The 26,797-nt window shown below is 47.7% G+C and overlaps 3 protein-coding genes across 6 annotated transcripts; 1 reads left to right on the top strand and 2 right to left on the bottom strand.

The window, feature by feature from the left end:
• Positions 1-1,913: 1,913 nt before the first annotated feature.
• On the bottom strand, positions 1,914-7,479 carry LOC309345680 (interferon-inducible GTPase 5-like; the record flags this gene model as incomplete). The annotated part of the gene is made up of 3 exons (XM_081868960.1): positions 1,914-4,163; positions 5,823-6,450; positions 7,209-7,479. 3 exons carry the CDS (start codon positions 7,477-7,479, stop codon positions 2,960-2,962), a joined length of 2,103 nt encoding a protein of 700 aa, XP_081725086.1. The 3' UTR covers positions 1,914-2,959.
• On the top strand, positions 7,432-17,245 carry LOC309345726 (interferon-inducible GTPase 5-like). Its single transcript, XM_081869051.1, has 4 exons — positions 7,432-7,526; positions 9,040-9,090; positions 11,060-11,762; positions 14,043-17,245. The coding sequence occupies exons 2-4, from the start codon at positions 9,066-9,068 to the stop codon at positions 15,208-15,210; spliced, it is 1,896 nt and encodes a 631-aa protein (XP_081725177.1). The 5' UTR covers positions 7,432-7,526; positions 9,040-9,065; the 3' UTR covers positions 15,211-17,245.
• Positions 17,246-21,130: 3,885 nt separating this feature from the next.
• LOC309345995 (uncharacterized protein) lies at positions 21,131-24,495 on the bottom strand. 4 transcript variants are annotated; one of them, XM_081869559.1, is made up of 3 exons: positions 24,433-24,495; positions 23,132-23,357; positions 21,131-22,333 (listed from the first exon to the last, which is right to left on the bottom strand). In XM_081869559.1, the coding sequence occupies exons 2-3, from the start codon at positions 23,349-23,351 to the stop codon at positions 21,744-21,746; spliced, it is 810 nt and encodes a 269-aa protein (XP_081725685.1). In that variant the 5' UTR covers positions 23,352-23,357; positions 24,433-24,495; the 3' UTR covers positions 21,131-21,743. The 4 variants fall into 4 exon arrangements, with proteins under 4 accessions (XP_081725685.1, XP_081725684.1, XP_081725686.1 ...); XM_081869558.1 differs by having other exon boundaries at positions 24,272-24,454; XM_081869560.1 differs by having other exon boundaries at positions 21,131-22,261; positions 24,266-24,454.
• Between the last annotated feature and the right edge of the window lie 2,302 nt (positions 24,496-26,797).

Raw genomic sequence — 26,797 nt, forward strand, 5'->3', positions numbered from 1 at the left:
CGTACAAACACACACTCCCCTTTCCCTCTCCTTCCAATGCAGCAAAAGGATTGCAAGTGCAAATTTTGCAGGTGTTATTCCAGAAACTGCATGGCCCTGCCCTCTAGTGGCATACTAGGGAAACTGCTGTTAGAGGCACAACATTCCTCCCCAACCTCCAGCCCATGCCTTGGATTGCATTCTGAAATGATCATATGGGATTTTCCCTCATGGTCCAGGTAAGTATTTTGCCCTCCCTTTCCCTCACCTCCTTGCACACTGTAAAATGAGCCGCTTTCCGACAATGTCCATCACTTGCAGTCAGCAGTCTGTGGGCCCACCGAGATCATAGAATCATAAGGGTAGAGTTGGAAGGGACCACGAGGAACTGTCGGCATGCAGAGGGCTGGGAGGCCAGCTGGCTAGCCCCGGCTGAGCCGTCTCCTTCCAGCCATCCCGCTGCGAAGACCATCACCTCTGCTCCGACGTAAATCACTGATCCAGGCTTCTGAGCCAGGGCACACTATCAGCAGATTGAACTGCAAACACAGAATAGGTGTGAGGCTTGTGGAAGCATACTACAACTACAGATTTATTAATCATAGATCAGGACAAAGAAACATGTCTCTCTCTCTCGTCATCTCAGAGAAAAAAGCAAAAGCTATACACAACGGAAGTTCCCAGCAAGCTGTGCTGGAATGTAAACAGACATGTGACACGCAACAATTCCACACGTCTGCTCCTTAAGGTGGAATGGAAATGTCAACAGGAACATCTAGTCCAACCCACTGCAACGCAGGAATCTTTCACCCAACGTGGGGCTCAAACCCACAGCCCCGAGATTGAGAGTCACGTGCTCTACCAAGCTAAGATGACTTCATTGTTAGACTTGTGGTCCCAGTAAGTGGTCAGGGATAATGAGAGCTGGACTCCAACCATATGGGCTGCCACCTACCCCAATGGGTAGCTCCTTTGCGAGGTCTTAAGACAGAGGCCACTGAAAGCTCTGCTTCCCAGGATTTTCTAGCCCAGCCTTATAATTTAGTGCTAGCCTGGTCGCCGCAAGTGACCGGGAATTCCATGCAGATCAAGTGACCAGGCAGGTGGAGGAGAGACAGATTGCTCCATCCAGTAGTGACTGGGATTGGTAGGGCAGGAGGAAGGGAGCCCAACAGGAGGCAAAGCCAGAGCCTATAGCAGGTTCCTAATAAGAAATATGTGTACAGCCTATTTTCATAGAATCACAGAGCCCGAAGGGACCCCCTGCAATGAAGGTATAGGCAGCTGTCCCTTACGGGGAATCGAACCTGCAGCCTTGGTGTTATCGGCACCACGCTCTAACCAACTGAGCTATCCAGCTGAGGTGGAGCCGACTAATCCCAGGTCTGACCCACACCAACCTCCCTGCTGAGTTGCACCAGGGAACCCCTGAAAACTAAAGAGGAGGCAGCTGGAAGCCAGCGTCACCTGATAGACTGTGTTGTGAATTGCCCTGAGATCTACGGGTGAACAAATTTAATAAATAAATAAATAAAAATAAGTAAAGAGGTGACCAACAGGGTGCTGATTTGAGGTGAGCAGGGCAGTGTGCCAGTCACCCTAATCAACCAGGCTTCATGGGGCTCCATACTTGCATCAAGCCGCTCTTTCGATTCCGCCAGCAAGTGGACTGGGCTGCTGCAATACACCGAATTGTCTCAAGTGCCATGGAGCTCCCCTCCACCAGGTGGCGCTCTGACTCCACTGCTTCCAAGGAAGTAAAGCACATAAACACCAGCCCTTTGTTCTTAAAGGGCCAGGTCACATCCCTCCAATTCCACCAGGCTTAACTTCTGCCCCTGTTTCAATCATGTGCATTTATAAGGACAACCGCATGGGGAAATCCCTAAAGTGTTAGCAGTGTGACGTTTGCCGCTTTTGAAACCTGCAAAAAGTATCATTTTTGTTCTATGTTTATTTATACCCCACCTTCTTCTCTGATGGGGACTCAAGGCAGCTTACAGACAAAAGTAAGAATAGCTAAAAACATAGCCGCATCACAGCACTTAACACGTTTTATTGTGGCCAGGAAAAAAGCATGTGAGGGCCAGAGTCCGATTCCATCAGCTGCATGAGACGGTGTAGAAAGTTTGATAATACGTTAGTTTCCTTTCCTACACACCCTTCTCCACCATGTCCATGGACATATCTCTAGGAAATGTTCCAAATTATGTCACGTATCTGGGGCAAAGTGAGCTCCAGTTTCCAAAAGCTGAAGCTACCACATCTGTTACTAAACCTGCCACTGAATGCTTAACGGCACAGAACAGACAAGTCTTTGGTCCTCCAGATGTTGACGGACTACAGTGTTAAAGGACTACAACTTCCATCACCCCAAGTCAACATGGCCAATAGAAAGGGAAGATGGGAGATGTGGTTCAGCAGCATCCAGAAGGCCACAGGTTAGTCATGTAACATTATCATAAAACAGTACGGGGAACCAATTGCCTTCCATCTGTTGGGTTACAGTTCCCATTAGCCCAAGTCAGCATGGCTTACACCAGGGTTTCCCAAACCGGGGTCCCAAGCAGTGTTGGACTACAATTCCCATTATGCCTGACCACTGGTCCTGCTGGCAAGGGCTGATGGGTGTTGTAGTCCAAAAACTGCAGGAGGCCCAAGTTTGGGAAACCCTGGCTTACATGCAGCGGTGATCAGCAACATTTGGAAGGGTTGGCCGCCCCTGAGTAACAGGGAACTGTGGAACCTTCTGGGACACTGCACAGAAATTGTTCGTCTAAATCTTGCTCTCGTTGCAATGAGGGATGGCGGCCTCATGCAACTCCCATTCGTCAAAACCAGGTTCCAAAACAAGATCATGGTCCCATGACTCCATAAACATCAACAAGTAGATGAAGCTAAAGCAGGAACATAACAGTGCTAAGGCATCTGAGGAAGAGTCACAGAGGTGCCTAGGGACTGCCGCCTTATTCCAGCTGCCTCAGACTTCGCTTTCAAAGGCCTTCATGAGGACTCTTTGGGAGTCATTGGCCAGCTCTTCCAAGCACTGGCTCAACATGTAGTAAGTAGTGTGGAAGGAAATCCCGCCGGAAGCCAGAGCTCCGTAAATCGGGATCCGGTGGATGAAGAAATTGGCCACCACCAAGCCTGTCCCGGTGGCCTTCCCCAACAACCCAATGACCACATCCCTGTTGATGCTCCGGCCTAGAGTGCTGTGGACTTCGGCCCTCAGGACCTCCAGCGGTTTCCCCGACCGCTCGGCCAAACGGGTCAAGGACGCTGCGTCAAGGCCAAAGTCCTGGCGGTAGGTGGACAGCTTCCTCAGCAAAATGGAGACATCGCAGGTGAAGGCCAGGCCTGGCAAAGGGACAGCGGCCACCAAGCTGGAGATCAGAGCTACCTTCCATACCTCCTGGTGAAGGAGCTGCCTCTTCTTGTCAATGATGACCGAGGAGACATTGGGCAGCGACAGCAGGAAGGCATGGCGCTTATGGCTCGGAAGTTCTTGCTCCAGGGTTTCCTCAAAGACTTGGAAGTCAAACTTGTCAATCTCGAAGCTGCTGAGCAAGAAAACCTTGGTGTCTGCCAGCCCGGCCTTGGCGAGCTTCTCCCGGCAGTCAGTCCGGATCTCCTCCAGGACTTCCTCTTCAGTTGGAGGGTTCTTCCGCCTCTTCATGGACTCCAGGTCATTGTCCAGCTTGGTGCGCACAAAATAGAACCGCTTGCCTTCTTTGACAATGGCCTTGGCCAAATGAACGTGGTTCTCCTTAAACCTCTCTGAGGCCAGGATGATGAAGAAGTCGTAGCGAGAAAACTCCACCGCTTCTAGGTAGCTTTCGGCCTGGAAGTTGGGCGTGCCAATGCCAGGGAGATCCCACAGGATGACGTTGGGGTGGCCAGGGTAAGGATATGGCGTAGGCTGGGCTGTGGTCTCCGTCACACCCGTCTCCGCGGCTCCCTCCTCCTCATCGCCCACACCCCTCAAGGCATTGACAAAGGTGGATTTCCCAGCGCCTGACTCCCCTGTGACGCCAATGTCAAGTTGGGCATTCCAGAGGGTCTCCAGGCTGCACTGAATGCGGGTCACCACTTCCGAGAGGCCTCCCAGCTCATAGGCCTCCTGGATCTCTGCAATCTCCTGCTCGCTGATCACCTCGTAGTCCAAGCGAGTGGGCTTTAGGACCCTGTGGGGGTAAACAGGACACGGCAAAGGATAGGGAGCAAGAACTGGGATTAATATTGTTAACTATAACTGATATCCTATTATATTAACATCATTAGTATCCAATGACTAGAATTAATATCATATGAAATTAATGTTGTATTGTGGAGTGCTCCATTCCATTTCCCGTTCCCCTTCCATTTCCCATTGGTCAGCAGGCATTCCACAGCAACTAAGCTCATTCAGAGGTTGCCACCCTTTTCGGTTTTTTGTATATAATTTTTGTTAAATTTTTCGTTTTTCAATTTTAAATACTCATTGTTACATCCTTAAGATATCAATGACTTCCCTTCTTCCCTGGTTCATTTTACGTATCATAAATCCCTGCATATTTTACAAAAACTATGCCATTCAGTATTCCATTATTGCATCCATCAAAACTTATTTACACTGCGGAATTTATCTTAATGCTGTCAGCATTTTCAGCTGTACACAATTATTTCCCATATATTCAACAAACGTTTTCCAATCTTCTCTAAACGCATGTTCTTCTTGTTCTCTTATTCTATATGTTAAGTCTGCAAGCTGTGCATATTCTGTCAACTTAAGTTGCCATTCTTCTTTGGCTGGGACCTCACTCGTTTTCCATTTGGGAGCTAACAAAACATGGGCCACAGTTGTTGCATCAATAAATAACCTTTTTTGACACCTTGGAATTTCAGTCTGAATTATCGCTGACAGGAAGGACTTTGGTTTGGGGGTGGGGGGAATACTTTGAAACATTTTTTTCAATTCATTATGGATCATTTCCCAATAATCTTTTACCATTTTACAGGTCCAAAGAGGTAGAGGGAACGTTCTTTCCTATGTGGTGGACTTGTAAAAGGTTGCCACCCTTTTTAGAGGTCAAGACTACGCTACACCGGATTTGCACAGCTTCGTTTGATCACAACTCTGGGTAACAGGAGCATCTTGGCGGTGGGGGTTGTTGCTTGTAAACAAACACTGTTTTCTCCACAGGGGAGGCACAAACAGAGACCAACTAGGCCACTTCTCTGGTTGCTTTGCTCTGAGCAAAAGTCCTGATGACACTCGAGCAAAGGCTGCCAGGATATAAATATCGGCCTGCGGCTGTAATTTACATTCCTTGTCACGCTACAAGAACATCAGCCAGAGGCCCTTGTCCTTATGAGCGATGTGCCCATGCCCGCAGGCACCTGGCCTCAAAACTCTGTTCATGAAGTCTCTGTAGGTCTTCTTCCATTAAACTTAAGAACCTAAGAACCCTGGTGGATCTGATTGGCTGATTGGCCCCGGAAACAATGCCAACAGCCGAAACAGACGTTCGGCTTCCAAAAAACGCTCGGAAACTGGAACACTTGTGGCGTTCGGGAGCCAAAACGTCCGAGTACTAAGGCGTTTGACAACCAAGATACGACTGTATTTTGACTATCCACTTTATCTGTGTCACACTTAATTTTACTCACCTCTATCATGTCCTCTCCCTTTAATCACCTTTTTTTCTAAACTCATAGGGGAGTGGCTTCATCCCCTTGATTGCTTCGGCCACCCTTTTCTAGCTCCGCAATATTATTATCATCATTATGAATCTTAGTCATGTTCATTCATTGATAATGATTCTATGTTCCTACAGCTCGCTTAAGCTGGTTGCCTGACTTACCTCTCATATGTGTGGACGTCCTCCAGCAACACTTTTCGCAGCTGGGGGCAGTCCAGGGCGTAGGGTTCAAAAGCAGAGATCAGGAAGACAAAGGGTTCCCCGAGACCGTGGGGCCCCAGAGACTCAGCACAGACACACCGCAGGGCCTGCAGGGCCTCGGGTCGGTTGTAGCGCTCCCCCATCAACCGCTTGAGGGTATGAAGATCCAAATCGGCCTTGGTGCGGGCAAAATAGACCTTCTTGCCAGCCGTCCGGGCCTCCCCGGCCAGGTGGGCATGAGTCTCGTCAAACTTGCCATCTGTCACCACGACAAAAACGTCAGCCTCCTTCAGCCACCGGTCGGCCTGCCCCTCACAATCCAGAGCTAGTTCCCATATCAGTAAATTGGGGTGGGATGGGTCGGGGTACATGACAGGCCCCCCGGATTTAGGCGGGGCCTCCAACGGGGCACATCCGACATCGTTTTCGGTCACCCCACGCAAGGCATTGAGGAGGGCCGATTTTCCCACCCCGGATTTTCCCACAAGGACCACAGAGACATCCCCTTGCTCTGGGGAGCTCAGCGCAGAGCCCTGGGGGGTCTTTAGAGCCATGTTGGGTGCAGGGAAACAGGGCTTCTTGAGGGATGCTGTGGAAACGTAAGGAAAGGGGAGAGATGGGAGGAGAGAGAAAAACAACATTACTCAGAGGCTGTGATTAAACACAAGGAACTTGGCTGTATATATTTTAAGTCCCCCCACACACATAAACAACCACCAAAATGGAATGAGCCAGGCCTCAAGCTGAGGACCACAGCCATGGTGTATCTCCCAGGTCACCTGGTCCTGAATGGTATGACCTGGTATAATCTTGAACCTGGGTAGAAGATTGGCAAGCAGTACAACCCCCGCAAACAAGGTGTTATATGCTGGCGGGGGGGGGGCGGTTTCACCCCAAACGGGCAGCCGGTGCAGAGCTCTGAGCAGGAGTGCTATATGCTAACAGGGCCTCACTCCTGGAGAATTCTGCAGCTTCCAGATCAAGTTGCAAGAGAAGCCCCACAAAAAGAGCATCGCAGTAATCCAGCCTTGAAATCACCAGCCCCTGAAGTCGGTCATCCCCCGCCAGCAAAAGACGCGACCCTTCGCTTAGCCTAGTTTTGGCGTAAGGGTTGTGCCTATGGCATAAGAGGGCTGCTGATTCTTAGGCAAGAAAACAGGTTGATTAAGCGATCTGGCAGACGCAGCGGCGCACTAATGCGGAAAGAGGCCAGAAATTATTTTTGCCTTTTCCATCAGGCCGGGGGGGAGAAGATCTTCAGGCAGCCAGAACGACCCGCCGCCTGACACTTCGTTTTTGGGAAGCTGAAGAAGATGGGGAGACACCCGCCGGCCTGGGCTTGCTTACCCGCTACAAGGCTGCGCCCCGGGACCGTTCGCTCGGCTTCCTGGCCTTGTCCCCCTATGGCTGGTTCCTCATCCCACTCGCCTGCCGATGCGCTCTGATCTGTTTTCCCTGCGCATCCCAGAGACGTCAGACCAGCCTTTCCGCCTGCCAAGCACAGCCAGCCGGGAGGAAGAGGAGGATCGCCCGTCTCCGCCCCCCTCCAATAGGTTTCTATTTCCCAGCTTTGGCTTTGCGCGTCATCTGGAGCCGGGGCGCAGGGGCGCAGCAGCATCCAAGCCTCGCCGCGCACGGAAGACCCGGAGAGGCAGAGACGGACGGGTAGGTCTGGGACGCCTCCCTTTTCATTTTGGGGGGCGGCCGGGTGGGGTTGGCTGGCTGGCAGCCATCCAGGACTCCTGGGTTCCTTTTGTTGGAGGGAGAAGGGGAAATGGATTAGTTGGTGTTTTTGCTTTTGTAGCAGGCATTCTCCCTATGCTGTAAGTCCAGAACCGGAGTCGGGGGTGGGGATCCGGGACTCGCAAAAGAGAGCATATTTATGCACACAGCGCCTAATTAAAACTGTTGTTTAAAAAATTAAAATATAAAAATCATAGCCGCGTTTGTCCAGGAACCAAAATTCTTACGTTGATTTTACTTTATTTGTATTAGGACCAACCCCGCAAAAGATCACAAAATAGTGAGCAAGCTTTTGAGCTCTTCGGCGTTCTTCCGCATCAGGCTTGATGTTCAAAAACAAACGGAAAGAGAGCAGTTAAACGAACAAGGGTAATTATTGACGGTGTGTTGTGCTCAGAAAGGCCTGCATCTATCAAGATGGAGGCCGGCAGGCTTGTTTTGATTATTAAACGTCTCTCTCAAGGTCTTGGTTTACAACCAGGATTCTGTGACAAAGAAGCCGTTGGCTGACCCCCATGTTTGGGAAAGTCTAGCAGTTCCCCAGATCTGCCTCCAGCAAAACACACCTGTTCTTACGGCATTTGCTGTCACGGGGAAGGGCTTGTAGCTCAGCTAGTAGAGCATCTGCTTTACAGGCAGAAATTTCCAGGTTCAATGCCTGGCAACATCTTCAGGTAGGCCTGGGAATGTCCTCTGGATAGCTGCTGCCAATCAGTGTAGGTGCTTCTGAGCTATGAACCAACAGCTCCGAGCGTGATGTGGCCACCAACTCGGAATGTTGTGACATGTTTTCTGGCAGGGGTGAGACCCTGTCAGCCTATAACTCCTCTGCTCTGATATCTGCAGTGGCGGCCAGTTTGCTACTGGTTAGTTTTGACATGCTACTATTAGCATATAAAGCCCCTTAACTGCTTGGGGCCAGTTTACCTGCAGGATCAACCTCATCCCATAAATGCTTTGATCTGCAGAACTGGCACTCTTGCAGGTGCCAAGTGACATAACACTCTGTTTGCACTAGTTAAGAAATTAGGCTTTTAGGGGTTGTTTTGGTTTAATGTATAAGTCGCTTTTTGAGTTGCTTTTCATTTGTTGTTTTTTAAGTGACCGATAAGTTCGATAACTAAATAAAGGATTAATAATAACAATCCCTCATAGAACTGATATTCTGCTGCTGATCCTGAAAGTTGCATATAACCATTGTGACCACTGAGAGTTTTCTCCTCCATTAATTTGTCTAACCCCCTTTAAGCTAAAAACACGTACATATTATATATAATATGCATTGGATAATTAAAAGCCGAAGGCCAGGCAGAAAAGAAAGGTTTGTGGCCTGTTGCCTAAATATAGGTAATGATGGGGAGAGTGTTCCATAACTGGGGAGCCACAACTGAGAAGGTCCATTCTTGTGCTTATTGCTCTCACTTCATCCTTGCAGGCTTCCCTTTGGTGTCTGGTTGGCCAATGTGGGAACAGGCTTCTGGACTAGGTAGGCCTTTCATGGTCTGATCCAGGAGAGTAGTTCTTAGTTCTTCTCTTACAACCTCTAGGTTTTCTCCAGGGGCTAAGGAGTGTTCCTTTAACAAAATTTAGAGTTCTATCCAATGCTGGTTTGCTCAGAAGTAGACCCATTGAAATTAATGGGATGTGGCTAACTGAGGTCCATTGATTTGGTTGGAGCTGCTCTGAGTAGAGGTTAGATGCAGCACTTAGTTTTTGACAGGAAAAAAGAAACCAAATATTTGATTTTTCTGTTGGGCTCGTGGGCTGGCTTTGTTTGTTTAAAGTGGGCAGAGGTGGCTTTGCTTTGGAAACAGGACTCCTGACTGGGACATATTTTTAGTGGTCTGATGCTGGAGCCAAAGTCTTCTTTCTTTATATAGGCTGACTTACTGGGTTCTTTTTCTAGGCACTTTTTCCCTGTCGTTTGGGGACTGGTGCATCCCTTACTCTCCAGTTCCCTCCCTTTTGACTCTGGTTGCTATTAGATTGTAAGCCTGCTGGCAGAGCTTTTAACTGCAGACAGTGCCTAGCAACTCTCTGTTGTTGTTGTTGTTGTTGTTGTTATTGTCACTTATATAAATTTGCCTTTCTTCCTCTCCTTCACCCGAGGACTACAGGGCAGCTTACAATATGAAAACACCAACAAATACATAACATAGCAACAAGCAAAAACAATAGATTCCCCTCACAGTTTTAAAGACCATAGATTGTTTAATTAGTCAAAGGCCTGGTTGTACAGGGACGCGGGTGCTGCAGTGGTCTAAACCACAGAGCCTAGGGCTTGCCGATCAGAAGGTTGGCGGTTCAAATCCCCGTGATGGCGTGAGCTCCCGTTGCTCTTGCCAACCTAGCAGTTCAAAAGTACGCCCGTGCAAGTAGATAAATAGGTACCGCTGTGGCAGGAAGGTAAATGGCATTTCCGTGCACTCTGGTTTCCATCACGGTGTCGGGTTGTGCCAGAAGCAGCTGGCCACGTGACCCAGAAAACTGTCTGTGGACAAACGCCAGCTCCCTCGGCCTGAAAGCGAGATGAGCGCCGCAACCCCATAGCCGCCTTTGACTGGACTTAACCATCCAGGGTTTCCTTTACCTTGTACAGGAACGTTATTTGCTTGGCACCTCAAGATATGGAACAAAGGCGCCAGGTGAGTCTCCCTGGGGAGAGCACTCTACAAAGAGGAATCTAACCATACTACAGACATAAGCATACTGTTATATTTTTTTCTTTGGGGGTGTGGGGTAGGATATGTGCCTGAGTGCCCTTCTAAATTCCAGGATCCAGCACGGCATTCATTTCCTGGAATAGCCCAGGCTAGCTTCCTGGTGAGATAATGGCCCTCAAAGCATGGACCAAGGAAGTGGCTCTGAGACAGATCACAAATGGGTGGCCTCCCACTTCCTCAACTCACTGTATGGATGGTCAATTCATGTGTGTGTGGGAGAGGGAAGGAGGGAGGCAGGCAGAGATAAGCATCTGCCCATGCATCCCAAAAGAGCACACAGAGAACTGCAGATAGCGTTCTCTCCCCCCCCCCTTTTTTTATTTAATCATTTTTTCAATACAAACAGCAACCGCAAAAGACACGTACAACAAAAACCATAATAACACTAATAACACAATTTGACAATTCAGATTTGAATACACTGATATACCTATGACTACACCTTTTTAACAATATTTTCCCACCTCTCTCTCCTTCCCCTACTTCCCACCACTGTCCGCCTTATCGCTTAAATATTCTTTCCAGATTTCTTCATATTTATCCATTCTTAATTTGCGTCGACATGCAATTCGTTCGTATGTAGCTAATCTGTCCATGTTATCAATCCATGGGCTCAATGGAATCTTTTTGCAGCTCTTCCAATTCGTCAAAACAAGTTTTTTTGCTTCTAATATAGCACGGTACATCCATAATTTTTTTGACCCCTTGTAACCTCCCACGTCCTCTTTGCAGCTCCAGCCATGGCCGGTTCCTCGGTCCTGGACGAATCGCACCTGAAGATCCTGAAGGCCCAGTATGAGGCCCAGAATGCCAGCGGAGCTGCTTCCCAAATCCAGGCTCTGGTGGACTGTGTGAACACCCTCAAGATCCAGGTTGGGATCCTGGGGGAGCGTGACTCAGGGGTGAGCACTCTGGTCGGGGCTCTCCTGGACAAGCCCCGCCGGGTGACGGATCCATGGGCTTATCTTCGAGAGGCCCCTGAGACCACGAAGCAGCCAGTTGTCCACGCTCACCCCATCTACCCTGACCTCACCCTGCATGACCTGCCAGGCTTTGAGGCATCGGAGAAGCCGTCCGTCTACCTCAAACGCTTGGGCGACCTGAGCAAATTCAGCTGCTTTGTGGTGGTGGTCGGGGCTGGAGGCTTGAGGGACAGCCACCTCCAAGTCCTCAAGGCCATCAAGCAGAAGGGGAAAGGCCTCATCCTGGTACGCACCAAGGTGGACTTGGACCTGCACACAGCCGAGCGGCGGCTCAGATCCAGGTACAATCCGGCCGAGCAGCTGGGGCTGATCCGGAAGGAACTGGCAGGTGTTTTGACCAAGCATGGGATGGACCCCAAGAAGGTATTCCTGGTGTCAGGGCTGGAGACGGACAGATATGAGTTTGCACGCTTTGAAGACAGCCTGGAAGGAGAGGTGCTCAATTTGAAGAGGTGAGTCAGGAAGCAAGTGCCTCTCTTGATTCACTTATTTATTTGTGAGTTGCCTCCAGTATCTACGCTCCAAAGCAGTTTACAGAGATATCCTTAAAAACAGCTAAAATAAAAAGAGCGCAAGAACAACCAAGTATGGGGTTTTTTTTTAAAAAAATATTTTTTTATTTAACTCTTTTTTTATTATTTAAATCAGATTTTTAAAATAAATACTTTTGGAGGAAAAATCTTTCTAAAGATAGTTTTCTATTTGGGTTACATTATAGTTCAAAGGCTATTCATCAGGAAATAAGGATTTGTTTTAAGTTTTTCATGTGTGCTAAAACTCAGTCTAAGTTTGTTTGTTTTTTAATTGTTTAACCACATCAGATAACAAACATGGATACATATGCTATAATGTTATTGTTTTAGTTAAATAAATTGTTATCAAGGAAATGATTATTTTTCTCCTTCCAATAAAGCACAGCAGAAAAGTTGTCCAAATATAAACAGTTAACTTATTGAACCTCAGAATAATTTCATAATTATCTGTCTGTGTATTTCTAATAGTATAACCAAATCAGTAATTTTTGATATAACTGTAAAAACGACTCTGAAAATTTATTATTCCAAAAATGAAACCTTCATCTGGTTGTAAATATTAAGATTACACCAGCAAGAATGAGTCTTTCTAGGAAAAAAATGGTTTGAATCAAGTCTTCCTGCATAGTGATTTTGATTGTGATTTAAATCGATTTGATTTAAATCAAATCCACCCCGGTTTTAAAAGGCAGGAACCTTTTAAAAGGCTGTGTCCCATAAGAATGGTCCTAGCAAGCCCTGAGAAATAAAAAATAAATTATGTAATGGAAGACTCCTGTGAGTCCAAAGTACTCGTCTACAAAGGAGGTTGCCTATTGCATCTCTGAATGAGTTGCTGTCCTGTCCTTTCATCCAGGCGCTCCTAAAAACAGATAATTCTGGTGCAGCAGCACCATGGGAGGGATCATTCAGCCGCTCACAATGTAGAAATGCAAAAGTGTTTGTTCAAGCTGCGAGTGGTTAGGGCTATGTAGCCAAAACTGTGCCGCCTTCAAACAAGAAGAAGATACTAGCAGTACTAACTTTTTTCAGTAGCACAAAAAAAAAAAAAAAAAATTACCATGGGGGAGGGAACCTGGGTGAAGTGTGTGCTAAAGCTTTGGGGTCATGAACTTTTTTTCTCACATAGGACCAGTGGAACATCAGAATGCTAGAACATGACAGCTGGCTTAGCTAAGGCAGGGATGTGAAAAAGCAAGAGGTGAAATAGACTAGGATAAATTCTTGGAAATGGGGTTCCCTTTCATACCGTTCTGTGAACTCTGGAGACGGGGAAAAGCTTCTCAAATTTCGTTTTGGCGGTATCTCATAATCTGTCAGTGACAAATCTGTGGCATGGGGTGACACAAGACCAGGAGTGGGGAACTTCAACTCCCATCAGCCCTAGTAGGAATGGCCAATTGCTAAGGATGATGGGAGCTGTAGTTCAGCAACCTCTGGAGTACTGAAAGTTCCGCACACCCGCACTAGATTATGCTTTGCAAATACTGCATTGTTTACCTCCAATGAAAGGAGCCTACCACCTCCCGAGGGAGTCTGTTCCACTGCCAAACAGCTCTTACTATCAGAGTTTTGCCCCATGTTTAGTCGGAATCTTCTTTGGTGGAACTTGAATCCATTGGTTCGAGTCCTGCCCTCCAGAGCAGGAGAAAACAAGCTTGCTCCATCTTCTTCTGTGACAGTCCATTAGATATTTGAAGATGGCCCCTCACAACCATACTCTCTTCTAAGACCATGCCAACCATCTTATAATTATTTTACAATAATAATCATAATTAGGGATGCATTGCAACAATCAGTGCAGAACTCCCATGTGTTGCCTTTTAGCTAGATCCACTATTTACAACTTTTGGAGTTGTGTTTCCTCGAAGTCCCATTGTAGCCCATTCTCTTGCAGCCCACTTGCAGCCCATTCTCTTGAAATGGGAGCACCTTACCTTTTCAGTGTTCCTATGTACTTCACTTCGAAGCATACCGTAGCTAAAAAGCTCCCCTTTCCTTCTCATTGGGTGGCCCTAGGAAGCTGGAGACAGGGAGTGCTGGGACCCTGCTGCAGAAATACCAATGGGTTGGCTATCCCCTCCGACCCCAGACCACTACACCACTGGCTTTGGCTTTGCCAACTGCCAACGTGCAACTCCTGAGGAAATGCAGCCCCAGACTGTGGATATTTATTATTCTGTTCTCACTCCTCTCTAGAACTCACGATGGAAGCCTGGAGGATTTGAACAAAGTGAGCCAGAAGAAGATCAAGGAGCTGTACGCAATCTGCCAGGACGGCACCTTGTCAGAAGTCCCAACTGTGATCTCATCCGTGTTGACGGACCCCACACAAATACGACTGGACGTCGCTGTGATAGGTGAAGTTGGCTCAGGGAAGTCCTCGCTGGTTAATGTTCTGAGAGGGGTGGGCTGTGGGGAACCAGATGCAGCCCCCACTGGGGTGACCGAGATGACGAAGAAAGCCGTGCCCTACCTGCTCCCAGCTGTCCCCAACCTTTACCTTTGGGACTTGCCAGGAGTGGGGCTGACAGAGGAAGACGTGAGCCACCTGGATCTCAGCCGCTACGACTTCTTCCTGCTGGTGGCTTCCGAGCGCTATAAGCACACCCACAGCTGCCTGGCCAGAGCCATCACCTCAGCAGGGAAGCAGTTCTTCTTTGTGAGGAGCAAGATAGATGTGGATGTGGAGACCCGGCCTGGGAGCCAACCCGTCGCCAAAGAGGAAGTGCAGAGTCAGGTGCGGAAGAGCTGCGAGGAAGCTCTGAAGAAGGACGGCGTGGACTCCCCACAGGTCTTCCTGGTCTCTTGCCTCAAGCCAGATGCCTTTGACTTGCCGCTCCTCCTGGGAGCCCTCAGCAGCAATGCTCCGGACTTGAAGAAGAAAGCTCTGAGGAAAGCCCTGCCAACCGTCCTGTCCCGAGTGGTTAGGCGGAAAGCCAAAGTGTTGATGAAAGATGTGTGGGGGAAGGCCCTTCAGAGCTGCCTCTTCTGGGTGGAGCATCCCCAGCCGGACGTGGTCGACAGCCTCACCACCACCATTGCCAGCTTCTGCATAGAGTTTGGCCTGGATGAGGCCTCCTTAGAGTACACTGTCCAGGCTACCGGCACAACCCGCCGGCTGCTTCAGGCAGTGATCCAAAGCCCCTTTGCTAAACCACTGGACCCTGCGTACGTGCTCAGCCTCATCACCAAGCCGACCTCCCTGACCAGCTGGGCATGGAGCTATGTGCCCTATTTGGGGCGGGGTGTCAAGGTGGAGCCCGAAATCTCCTTTGAGTCCACCTACCAGATGTTGAGGCGAGCTGTGGTGGAACTGTCTGAGAATGCAGAGGCGGTGCTGCAGCTGGCCTACACGGAGAAATAGAGCTGGGTAGGAACTGATTTAGAGGGTGTGACGCTGCACACCACCCTTAACAATATAACCTATCAACGTAGAGCATAAGGAGGATGAGATGGAACAAGACCAAGGGTCTCCAAGGAGAGTGGTATTACGATGGATTTTAAAAAGTAAAGCATCCAACTGCCTTGGTTATATACCATCATGACTATCTGAGACCAAGACTTGTGGCAGAACTTGGCTATGAGAAGGGGGGTTCTATTTGTCACTGAGATGAGAAGCGACACACTGGGTTGCATCACTTTAGCCAGGGAAGACAGGGGTGTCACACGATTCACCGCAACTATCTGCTGAGGCGGCTATGCTAATTTCTTGACAACAGCAGCCTTCTGTTGGGAGGGAGCTTTTTTTGGTTAGGGGAAGGGATGAAGAGTCAGTTCTGTAAGCCCCCAGTGGTATAGTAGGCACGAAGTTGTTGAGACCCCAGAATTGTTGAGCTTCGTTGGGGAAACCTCCCCTGAAAATAGCTATTTTAAGCTTTTGGAGCTGTTTTTGCTATTTATTCCATTGCATTGCCATACATCCGGGTTTCCCCTGACATTTTGCAGATTCAACATTTTTGCTACTTTTACACCTGAAAACCAGGACATGTCTGGAATGTTCCTGACATATGGCAAGCCTAGCACAAGGGCAACTTTACCATCTTACATGATATTTTATTTAACGGAGCCAGATCAAAACAAATCCTTTTTGAACTCAGCTCATGCATTGTTAAGCATTGCATGTGAGAGTCATTCATTGCCCTTTTGCAGTGCTTACCAATCCATTGGGCTCACACTGGCCTCGCCTTGAAAATGTCCTCCTGAAAGTGTGCCAGTTATCGTTTTAGGACCGTAATGAATGGAAGAGGGGAAGATTGTCTAAACGCTCCTTGCTGCCCAGTTCAAACCAAGTAGGCAGAAATGTTGCACATATTAGCCTCAGCCACAGGGCAGAGCCAGCTGGGTTCCTGTTCCCTCCCTTCCACCTCTCCTTGTATTTCCTTGTCTTTGGTTGCTTATTGTGTGATCTTGCTGTTTCAATAATCTTACTTACAGGGGAGGCTGACCCAGGTCAAGTGGAGCACTGCCTCACCAACGTTGAGTGCGCCCACCTGCCTGCCACCTCCTTTTCAAGCGGTCCATGGCTGCCAGCTTCCTTCTCCTCAGTTTCAGTGTTGGCTTTGTGGAACTCAACAAAGGGAGGAGGAGGAGAAGGAGGAAGACAATTTTATTTGGTGCTCATTGGCTCAGGCTCCATCTACTGCTGGTCTCGCTGCCTTCCATCCCCAATGGGCTCCATCAGCCACAGCTTACTTGTGAATTCAAGAACCCTCCGTAGAGCAACTTTTGACTAATTGTTCTGGTTGAGAGTAACTTTCAACATGCAAAAAGCAAGTTGCCTTAGGAGCACTTACTTGGCCTTGGTTTAGAAACCATTGGTTTAGAAACAAATACCTTAAATCACAGCCCAACCCTTGCTTGGCTTTGAATGGCAGACAGGGAATGGAGGCGGGAGGGAGAATGAAAGTGCAAAACCTCTTTGTTTGCACAAAATTAGGTGTGCATCTTTTCTTTTCTTCTGGGACCCTGACCTATGCACCCTGACATGTGCTCTTCCTTTTCAAAAGTATTTGTTCTTTTGAGGAACAGAAGAGCCACTGAGCCTGTATTGGGAATGGACCCTCAGAGGCTTTGTGTTGTTCAAACTAACTGTGTTTTTTTTTTAAAAAAAAGGCAAACACAAGTTGTTGATGGGCACTAGGAAGAGTTATTAGTCAGCCACTCATTATCTATGGCTTGTTATGTATTTGTTAAGTCATGCTGCAAGATGCTGCCAGAATGGCCTGCCATTCCTTATTGCTTGCTCAGTAATAGGATGCTGATGCTGGGGTGGAGCCCAAACAGCTGTTTATTCGCGAGTCTCTCACCCGGCACCTGCTCAGCTCAATGCAAGAACTGTTGTTATGTGGCATTGCTTGCTGTTACCTATATGATAAATAAAGTTGTGAAACGGTGGGAAATGTTGATATTATATGGAGGTGAGATTGAAATCTTTACTTGGTTATTAATTTTACACCAGGGTTTCCCAAACTTGGGTCTCCAGCTGTTTTGGGACGTCAATTCCTATCATCCCTAACCACTGGTCCTGCTAGCTAGGGATGTAGTTGTAGTCCAAAAATAGCTGGAGACCCAAGTTTGGGAAACCCTGTTCTGCACCTACTATATACAGGGTGGTATCTATCTTTGACCTGCCATGGCCACTAGTGTGTAATTATGGGAGATGTAGTCTAGTCCCAGGTTCCCCATCCCTGCCTTGCTGACCAACCTGGGCAACATTTTCATTGCTGTACAGTCATACCTCATGTTGCGTTAGGTTCATGTTGTGTCTTTTCGGCTTGTGAACGCCGCAAACCCAGAAGTGTATACTTCCGGGTTTCTCCTAGCACACATGCGCAGAAGCACTCTATCGCACTCTGTGCTTGCACAGAAACTCCACTCTAGTTGCGGACTTTTCAGGGTGTGAATGGCACCCCAAAACATATCGTGTCCACAACTAGAGGTACCACTGTATTGAGATAGCAAATCATAGAACTGTAGAATTTAGAGGGACACCCCCCCCCCCCGGGGTCATCTTTGGATTACTTCCAGAACAAATCCATTGTTGTCCTGAGTAATGTTCCTGCTCTCTTAACTTAAAAAAAAACAGTAGCTATATTTATACATCCCAGAAGCCACTATTATTTAAAAGTTCACAATATTGCCATAAGACTTTGGGGAAACTTACTGTAGCTCTTGGCTCAGATAGGAGCAGGATACTGGTGACTTTCTACCCATCCATCTCCCTCCCAAAGCATGCTAGACTCTTCTTTTCCTACAACACTAATGTGACACAACACAAATCCAAACATTATTTTCTTGTTGGTGAACATAAATCATTATTTATTTCCAGAGGAGATCTAGGTTCTATTTAAGTACTTGTGATTAGCTATGCGTGCCATCAAGGAAGCACTTTTAAAAAACAGGTTGTGTGTGCTTTGATCTGGAAAGGTGTGTGTGTGTGTGTGTGTGTGTGTGAGAGAGAGAGAGAGAGAGAGAGAGAGAGAGAGAGAGAGAGAGAGACACTTCCTGGCAGGAACATGCAGAAGGAGAACAAAACAGTCCCACACAGGGAAATATGGGGAGCATAGGAAGCTGCCTTCTACAGAGTCAGAACCAATGGTCCATCTCGGTTAAGTCTTGCCGAGATGGGTGGGAAACAGCTCTCCAGGATTTCAGACAGGGCTTTCTCCAAGCCCTACCTGAAGATGGATGAAGACTGAACCTGGGACATGCACCCAGACACTTCTAGTAGCCCTACTATTTATGGGCACAGCATACTTCCCTGCTTTTAAGACACATTTCATTGCTAAGCAATTTTCCTCCTCCCACTAAAATATCCATTGTGTGCTGGGTGGAATGTGGCTGAGCAAGTATGGCAGGCACCTATTGGCTAGTGTCTGTGTTATCAATGAGTAAAGAGCAACAACTCATTATCCCACATTAGACATGTGCACGCAAATCATTGTTAACATTTTTCAGTTTTATTTTGTGAATTCAAATACTGAGCTTTCTGCTGTGCTCCTCTAGCACAGGAGTACTTGTATAGCCCTGTAGCAATATATGAATAATGGCAATCACAAGCTGTAAATGGGGATAGAGCTCTCTCAAGACAGCCACACAATTAATTTTAATGGGAAGAGCCATCTTTAACTACTACTACTACTACTACTACTACTAGAGTTGCATTAGTGGGGAAAGAAAGAAATCATGGGCTGTTTTTATTATCCAGGGTGGAAATTATAAAATAAAAAGGACCAGGAGCTGAATTTGAGGCGCCATAAGCAGTATTGTACTACTATAAACAGTCATAGCTCTTCTCTAAAACATCCTACTTGGTTAAGGATTCTGAGAGCTGTGAGGAGACCCCTATTCCCTTCACAAGGCTACTGTTCCCAGAGTGGTTTAACAATCAATCCCTCTCCCTAGTCAACTCTGGGAAATGTAGCTCTGTGACAGGATTAGAGATCTCCTGACAACTCACAGCACCCATAACAAACAACAGTTCCCAGGATCCTTTGGGGGAAAGCCATGACAATTTAAAGCCGTATAACACAGCAGGTTGTAGTGCAGGAGGGGCCCAAGTGCCTATTTGGGCAAGCAAAAGCCATTCCATGTGATCCAGCATGGTTTAGCAGTGTTCACAGCTCAGTTTTGGGAGAATGGAAGGTCTCCTGTTCCATCTGCAGCATCACCAGTTTAAAAGGATCTGGGATTTGAGAGTGTTCTCAAATGTCAGCTGGCAAAAACGGTACTGGACCAAGCAGACCAATGACTCAGTATATATAGTGACTCAGAACAAAGTAGATTTATTTGTTAGTGTTACATGCCTTGGAATGGAGACTATGCTTTCAATTTCTAGCTGGCAGTGCCACCAAGTGGACAGCATAGGGCTGTCACATTTCTAACACATCGCACTGGCCAGAAGAGCCAGCGTAATCTGTTCCATGCTTGAGTAGCAAACAAACTGGAGTGTAAAAACTACAGTGGTACCTCAGGTTAAGTACTTAATTCACTCCGGAGGTCCGTTCTTAACCTGAAACTGTTCTTAACCTGAAGCACCACTTTAGCCAATGGGGCCTCCAGCTGCCGCCGCGCCGCCAGAGCACGATTTCTGTTCTCATCCTGAAGCAAAGTTCTTAACCCGAGGTACTATTTCTGGGTTAGCGGAGTCTGTAACCTGAAGCGTATGTAACCCAAGGTACCGCTGTATACCACTCTGCCATTCTCTTTTCAAGGCATATGTTTACCTCAAGGGACAAGGAGGGGGATGGAGAAAGGGTAAAAGGTAAAGGGACCTCTGACCATTAGGTCCAGTCGCGGACGACTCTGGCGTTGCAGCACTCATCTCGCTTTACTGGCCAAGGGAGCCGGTATACAGCTTCTGCGTCATATGGCCTGCATGACTAAGCCGCTTCTGGCGAACCAGAGCAGCGCACAGAAACGCCGTTTACCATCCTGCCAGAGTGGGTAATCGGCGGACTTCAGAGTATCATGCAGCCTAATGTCTGGGGAAAGAGGGCAGGAAGGGGAAAAATACAGAAGGAAGGCTGAAATGGATGGAGGTAGCAGAGAGACTCTGCAAGACACTGGCTCAGATCTCTGGGAAGCACAGATATGTACTTCCCCCAGCTGCCTGCTGGGTGGGGAAGGAAAAGGAAGGAGAGAAGAGAGGTGGCCCTGCCCACTTTTGACTCCGCCTCCCTCCCTCAAGGGAATGCAGCCATCAACAGGAAAATGATTCTCCACTGCTGGCCTATTGAGAACTTAATTTATATTGTCTTCTGCAGTGCTTTTCCTCTTTTAAAAAAAAAGTGCCAGTATTCACCATGAGGTTGTTACAGTAAGTGCCATGTTTTTAACCACTGCTTTTCTTCTAGGAAAAGAAAAGGTGCCGCTACTGTGTACCCTCGAGTACCCCCAAGGGGAAAAGCACTGGTATTCTGCCTCCAATCAGCCGCACTCTCACTTGAGTAGAGAATCCAATCAGGATACTCACAACTGAAGGGGTTGGCTCAAATCCAAAGCTGTGTATACAGTGGTGCCTCACAAGACGAAATTAATCCATTCTGCGAGTCTCTTCGTCTTGCGTTTTTTTCGTCTTGCGAAGCATGGCTATTAGCGGCTTAGCGGCTATTAGCGGCTTAGCGGCTTTAAGAAAAAGGAAACAAACTCGCAAGACGTTTCGTCTTGCGAAGCAAGCCCATAGGGAAATTCGTCTTGCAGAACGACTCAAAAAATGGAAAACTCTTTTGTCTTGCGCGTTTTTCGTCTTGCGAGGCATTCGTCTTGCGAGGTACCGCTGTAATTCAGGTTTAAAAAGCAAGAGAATAATCTCACTTGAATTCTCCTTTCCCTATAAAAAAGCACTTGTAGGGTTTAATCAGCTGACTTAACTTCTACTCTGCACCCTCAAACATTTAACTCTTCCCAACCTTCTGCAGGAAGCAAGCAGGTTCTCTGCAAGGCTACTCAGAAATTCCAAGCTTGGGGAGGTGGGAGTGCAAAAAGTGTGCCCTTCATGACAGCCGAGCATCTAGAAAAGGCAAAATACTGATGGAAGCTTCCCACCCCTTTGACCAGTAGCAAATCTTGCCATGAACTAGGTGGAAGTCAGCATCTCCTAAAAGTGAATATTCCCATCCTCGGTCCTTCAGTTATCCTCACTCTATGGAAACAGCACTTCCTATAAGGAAAATACAGCTTTGCATATATCCCTGTACCAACTATCCTTCCTGGCTGTAGCAAAACCATATGTGACACCTCCTGAAAATGGCGGCTTCCCCCTTCTGTTTCTGAACCAGAAAGGACCCGTCAATTCTGTTCCTTGTCTCTTTCTGGCTCTTCATCTCACACAGCAATGCCTGTCATCTTCCTGCCTCCATCTGGATCCAGGGAATAGATACGAAGCTACAGCTTATATTAGAGCTCCCCGCGGGCATGGCGGATGTAGTGTTCATGCAGCCCAGCCTCCTGGTTAAAGCTCTCCCCACAGTCCATGCAGGAATAGGGGAGGGAGGGCAGCAATTCCTGGGTCTGCTGGTGGAAAGCCTGGTGGCGACGCAAGTTCGAAAGCTGTCGGAAGCTCTTGCCACAGTCCGGACACTGGTGAGGCAAGCTGTGGCCCGCGGCATGGCCCAGGCGGTGACGCTGGTAGTTGGCCAACTGGCTGAAGCGGCGGCCACAGTCATGGCAGTCAAAGGTAGGGCGCAAGGAGTCAGTAGAGTCGGAGGGCGGGGCTGGTGCATGGCCCCGCTGGTGGCAGATAAGCGCACGTGAACTCTCAAAGGCCTTGTTACATATGAAGCAGACAAAAAGAGCATCACGCAGATTGGCCTGAACGAAGTCCTCCGGGTGTTCCCGCTTCATGTGCCGTTCCTTGAACTTCTCATCTGGGAAGGTGATCAGGCAGTGAAAACACTGATTGGCACCCAGGCTGTCTGGAGATGAAGAGAAACAGAGGAAATCAAGCAGGGCCTGGCAGAACCTGCAGCTTACTTTGCAGAACCTCCCTGAAGAGAAGGAGAAACAGGTGGAAAGAATGCCATGAAAAGTCTGCCTTCCTGGCAATCAGTTTTTCATCAGCAGGACACTATTCATTCTCACAACCTTTGGACTACGCAAGCTATGTGGGCTTAAGTCAGCATTGTACACAAACTATTGAGGAGGTGGTTGCATAAGCTACTCTCCATCAGCTGTTGATGAAGTGTGATACCTGATAGCAGAAGTGGGGAGAGGGGAGATACCAAGCATCAGCTGCCTTTACACACTGTTGTGTTTCTCCAGTCAAGTAATCACTGTGGAACACTTTGGCTGTTCCCTAGCAGGGATAAAGGGAGAATGAAGAGTTGATTAGGAGAAGGGCCTCACATGCAAACTATCAGGATGAAAGTGACATAGGCAATAAAAGTGGACAGCTATTCCTCACCTAGAGGCAGTGGTTACTTACCTGAAAGTGAGCATTAAATTAAGTAGCAGTTTTTAAGATTTCCCTCTATAGTCATGAGAGCTAGAAGCTTTCCCCTCGTTTTTTAATGAAAACTAGGAAACTGCAGAACCTGGGCAATACATTGGGTTGCATGCATAGACCTAGAGCTGGCCGTCTGCACTGCAAATGGTGCCATGCAGAAAACCTGTGTCTCATGATGCCATGCAGTCACATCCTTGTTCATATTTCAGAATGCTGGCAGAGAAACATGATAAAAGGAAGAAGATTAGGACTTCTAATGCAACTTTTTAATAAGGGTGCTATTTCACCAGTTGGAGAATCATTTAAATTCTAAAAGCAAGAACAAAACCATAGTACTCACAGATTGTACTGTTGCTAGGGGGTCCTTTTTCTCTGTCATTTGTGCCTGGGCAGACAGGGGGCAGCATTGTGGAGCTCACCTCCTCTACACAGATAGGCTCTGGCTTACAGATTGTTAGATGCTCCTGGGCTATTGAAACATCAAGCCCATTGCAGTCCGACACCTTTGTAAGAAGATGCTCAGTCAACAGTGGCGTACCGACTGCAGAAGAGTCAGCCATTGCTACCTGTAAGAATGAAACCAAGTTGTGAGCAAAAAAACCAATCCCCCTTGGCTCCCTTCCTCATACACAACTCAGGTTATGCCCATGTGTGATAAACTCCTTTTTAAAGGAGATGCTCCTCATAGCTTCTGCTTCCAGGAAATGTAAAGAGCAGTTAGCGAAGCAGCTTTTTTCAACCTACTGTTTCAGGTCAACCAAGCGAAGAGGCACCTGTAAACTAGAAGACAGGCGGACTCTTGTTGTTGCTGTTTATGTGCAAACATACTGAAAGTGTTGTCTTCCAAGGAAAAATAAATGCACAAGCATACAGATGTTGCTTTTTTTAATACTGTTGTGCTAGCAAAAGTATATGCGGACATTCTAAGAGGCTATTACTACTTGTTTCATGGACCAGCTTACCAGGTTTTTGGTAATCATCATCACCATCGTATTATTTATTTTATTTATATAACACACTTCATCCAAGGATCACACGGTGCTTTACGAACCAAAAACGTGAAAATATATAACATGCTAATAAACACAACCACCCAACGTGTCTTGAAAGGTTGTTTTAACTAATAAAGTGCTATACATCTGGGCCCGCCCCCAACATTTCCTCCTCGCTTACCGTCTCCTAAGAAGAGCCTCCTCCCTCCCGCAAAAGCGCCCACCTCACCCCTAGCCCCACAACATCACCCCCACCGAGCCGGGAGGGGGAGAGCCCTCGTGGGACTACAACTCCCACAATCCTCAGCCATGGGTCCCGCCGGCTACTGCCGCCGGGAGCTAGAGTCCCCGAATGGGCTGCTGTGGGGAACCATAGGCTCCCAGCCCCTTCTCTAGGCTAGCGGTGCCCCCTCCCCACCTACGCGGCGGTTCGGCCCAGAACAGCCTCTCTTCCTCCCTCCGCCCGCGGTCAGGTCTCCCACCTTCACCTCTCGCCAGTCCCTCGACTGTTCCAGCTCCTCCTCAGGCACTTCCCTCTGCCATCTCTCCACTCCCGGCCCTTAAGAAACAAGGAAAAGCCTCTCTCGAAAAGGCCCGCTCAGCTCCCCCGTCAACGCGAAAAAATAAAAATCCACATCTCAACCGTCACCTTTCTCTACGTTTCTTTTTTTTTTTTCTCTGCTTCCGGGGACCTTCCATCAACAAGGCCCTCCCTCGCCAATTTCCTGTAGGGCGATGTCTAAACATCCACCTGACTAATATCCATGCACATACTTTTATGTCGTTGCCGCCGCAGCTTTTTATTCGTGGCCTGGATACAGGACTAGACTGGGACTGGGGAGTCTTCGCGCGTTTACCCCTCTGTGGTCCCTAGACGGGCACACTCCGTGATTATTTTTTCAGGCAATATTTTAGGCAGCCCTGGTGCGACGTAAGGGGCGCGATGCGTCCAAATAAGACGTTGGCGATAGGTGGGAAGGCTCTTTTACCATAGAGTTATGGGGTAAGCGCAGCCACCTCAATGAGGTCGCCTCCGATTCGTCTAAGTCAGTCTATGGTGACGACCATAGATTTCGTCGCTTTGTTGAAAAAAGGGGGCTTATGCGCATGCTCTTTCCTGCTTCCGATCCCAGCCGCGAAGTGGAGGGCTGAGATGGCGGGGCGCATGCGCTGGCTTGATCAGCCGATGTCAGCTCTGTGCTTTTAATAGCAAGCATAACGGGAAGATGTTCAACAGGTGAAGCTTTGGCCAAAGCTGCGGATAGGAAGGAAATCTTCACCGGCTGAAATTCTGCCTGGCCGTTCCTACTGCCGTGCCAAAGGCAGGGCACCTCTACCATGCAACTTTCTCTTATTTTAGCCCCCGCTTTCCTTGTTTTCATTCACACACACACAGGGGGCGGACCGTGAGAAGATGGTGAGGGTTCTCACACTTTCCACAAATTGCATGATTGCTCGTTTCGAGAGCGAGTATAAAAGTATTTAATAGTCGTCCTCATCATTATACCCCGTCTTACATGGTAAACAATTTCCAGAGGGGTTAGATGTGTTAGGACTGTTGGCATCAAAATCAACAAGTCTTGTGGTGCCTTGAAAGACCAACAAGTGTTTTTTATTGTGGCATGAGCTTCCAGGAGAGTCCACTTCCTAACAGAAGAGCTCTGCTGGATCAGGCAAATAGTCCATCGGAGCCCAGCATCCTTTTCTCACCGTGGTCAACCACGTGGCTCTTCATGTAAGCCTGCAGCTAGCTGCTTGTTCTACCCAGCAATGGTTGATACCAGAACATGTTTTATAATGAAGGCAGAACTGAGCAGATTTAAATCCGTTTTGGTTCACAATTAACAACACATTGTTTGCTTGTTCGTTAAAAACAATTGGAGGCAGCACCAAAAAGCAATGTTTTTAAAATAAAAACTAATATTGTAAGTGGCATTTTGTTTATCATACCTATTCTGAAAACTGAAGTTGCTGTCTAGAATAAGGAACTGGAATGATGGAAGTCTCATGAAAATCTGGGGAATCTGGAGAAACAAATCACTCTTGGGACAGCCTTGCAAACTTTCAAGGTATAGCTACAGAGCAGGGAGGAGGAAAGCCTACAACTCCCATCATCCCTAGCTATGCAAATTTACTTGTGAAATCCCACATACTGGGACTTGCTTGACAGGAAGTACCGTATATAGGATATAGTATTTAAGGATGCACAGTAGTGAAGGGATATGCCACCCAACAGAGCTGCAAATATGTGCGTCTGAATTAACAGATCCTGACAGAAGGAAATGTTTGCCCAACAGTTTCAGTGCTTTTTTGAAAACTTAAAAATAAAGGAGTGAGTTCATTCTGTATCAAGAGCTACCTGGGAACTATGCCAAAGCAACACAGCTATTTCCTAATATGTGCTTCAAGTGCATGAGACAAGCGTGTTCATCTTTCCTAACAGAGCTAAACCACCACACATATGGCAGAACGGTAGCTCCTAAGCTATACTACAGATCTATTTAGCTTCTCCCTCAACTGTCACCTGGCAGCAGCTATGCCATCAGGCTGCAGCAGATGGAATAAAGGGAATGAGGGCTCCTCCATCAGCTCTGCTGGGAGACCAGTTCCATTTGGCTCCTCTGTTCCAAAATCCAGCTATTTAACTTAAGAACTGGTGTGCGAGTTGAAATTGTTCCTCTTCTGTCCCATCTCTTTTCCTTTTTGTGTTCTGTCGCTTAGATTCCATGCATTGATGGTAGCATTTTTACTGGTGGTATGTAAACTTCCCTTCGCTTCTGTGTCTTCTCCCTGTACTTTTGGCTACTCCAAAAGCAGCTTTCAAACAGGAACTGGACATTAAGGCTGCATGGTTCCCTAGTTGTTTCTCTAGCAGGGATTGGGGACCTCTAAATAGTGTTGGACTCCAATTCCCATCAGCCCCAGCCAGCATGGCCAATGGAAAGGGATGATTACAACTATCTTCGTCCCTGGCTATGCTTGCTGGGGCTGATGAGACTTGTCATTCAGCCAAC

This window comes from Podarcis erhardii, assembly GCF_964252035.2.
Source record: "Podarcis erhardii genome assembly, chromosome: 7".
Lineage (NCBI taxonomy): Eukaryota > Metazoa > Chordata > Lepidosauria > Squamata > Lacertidae > Podarcis > Podarcis erhardii.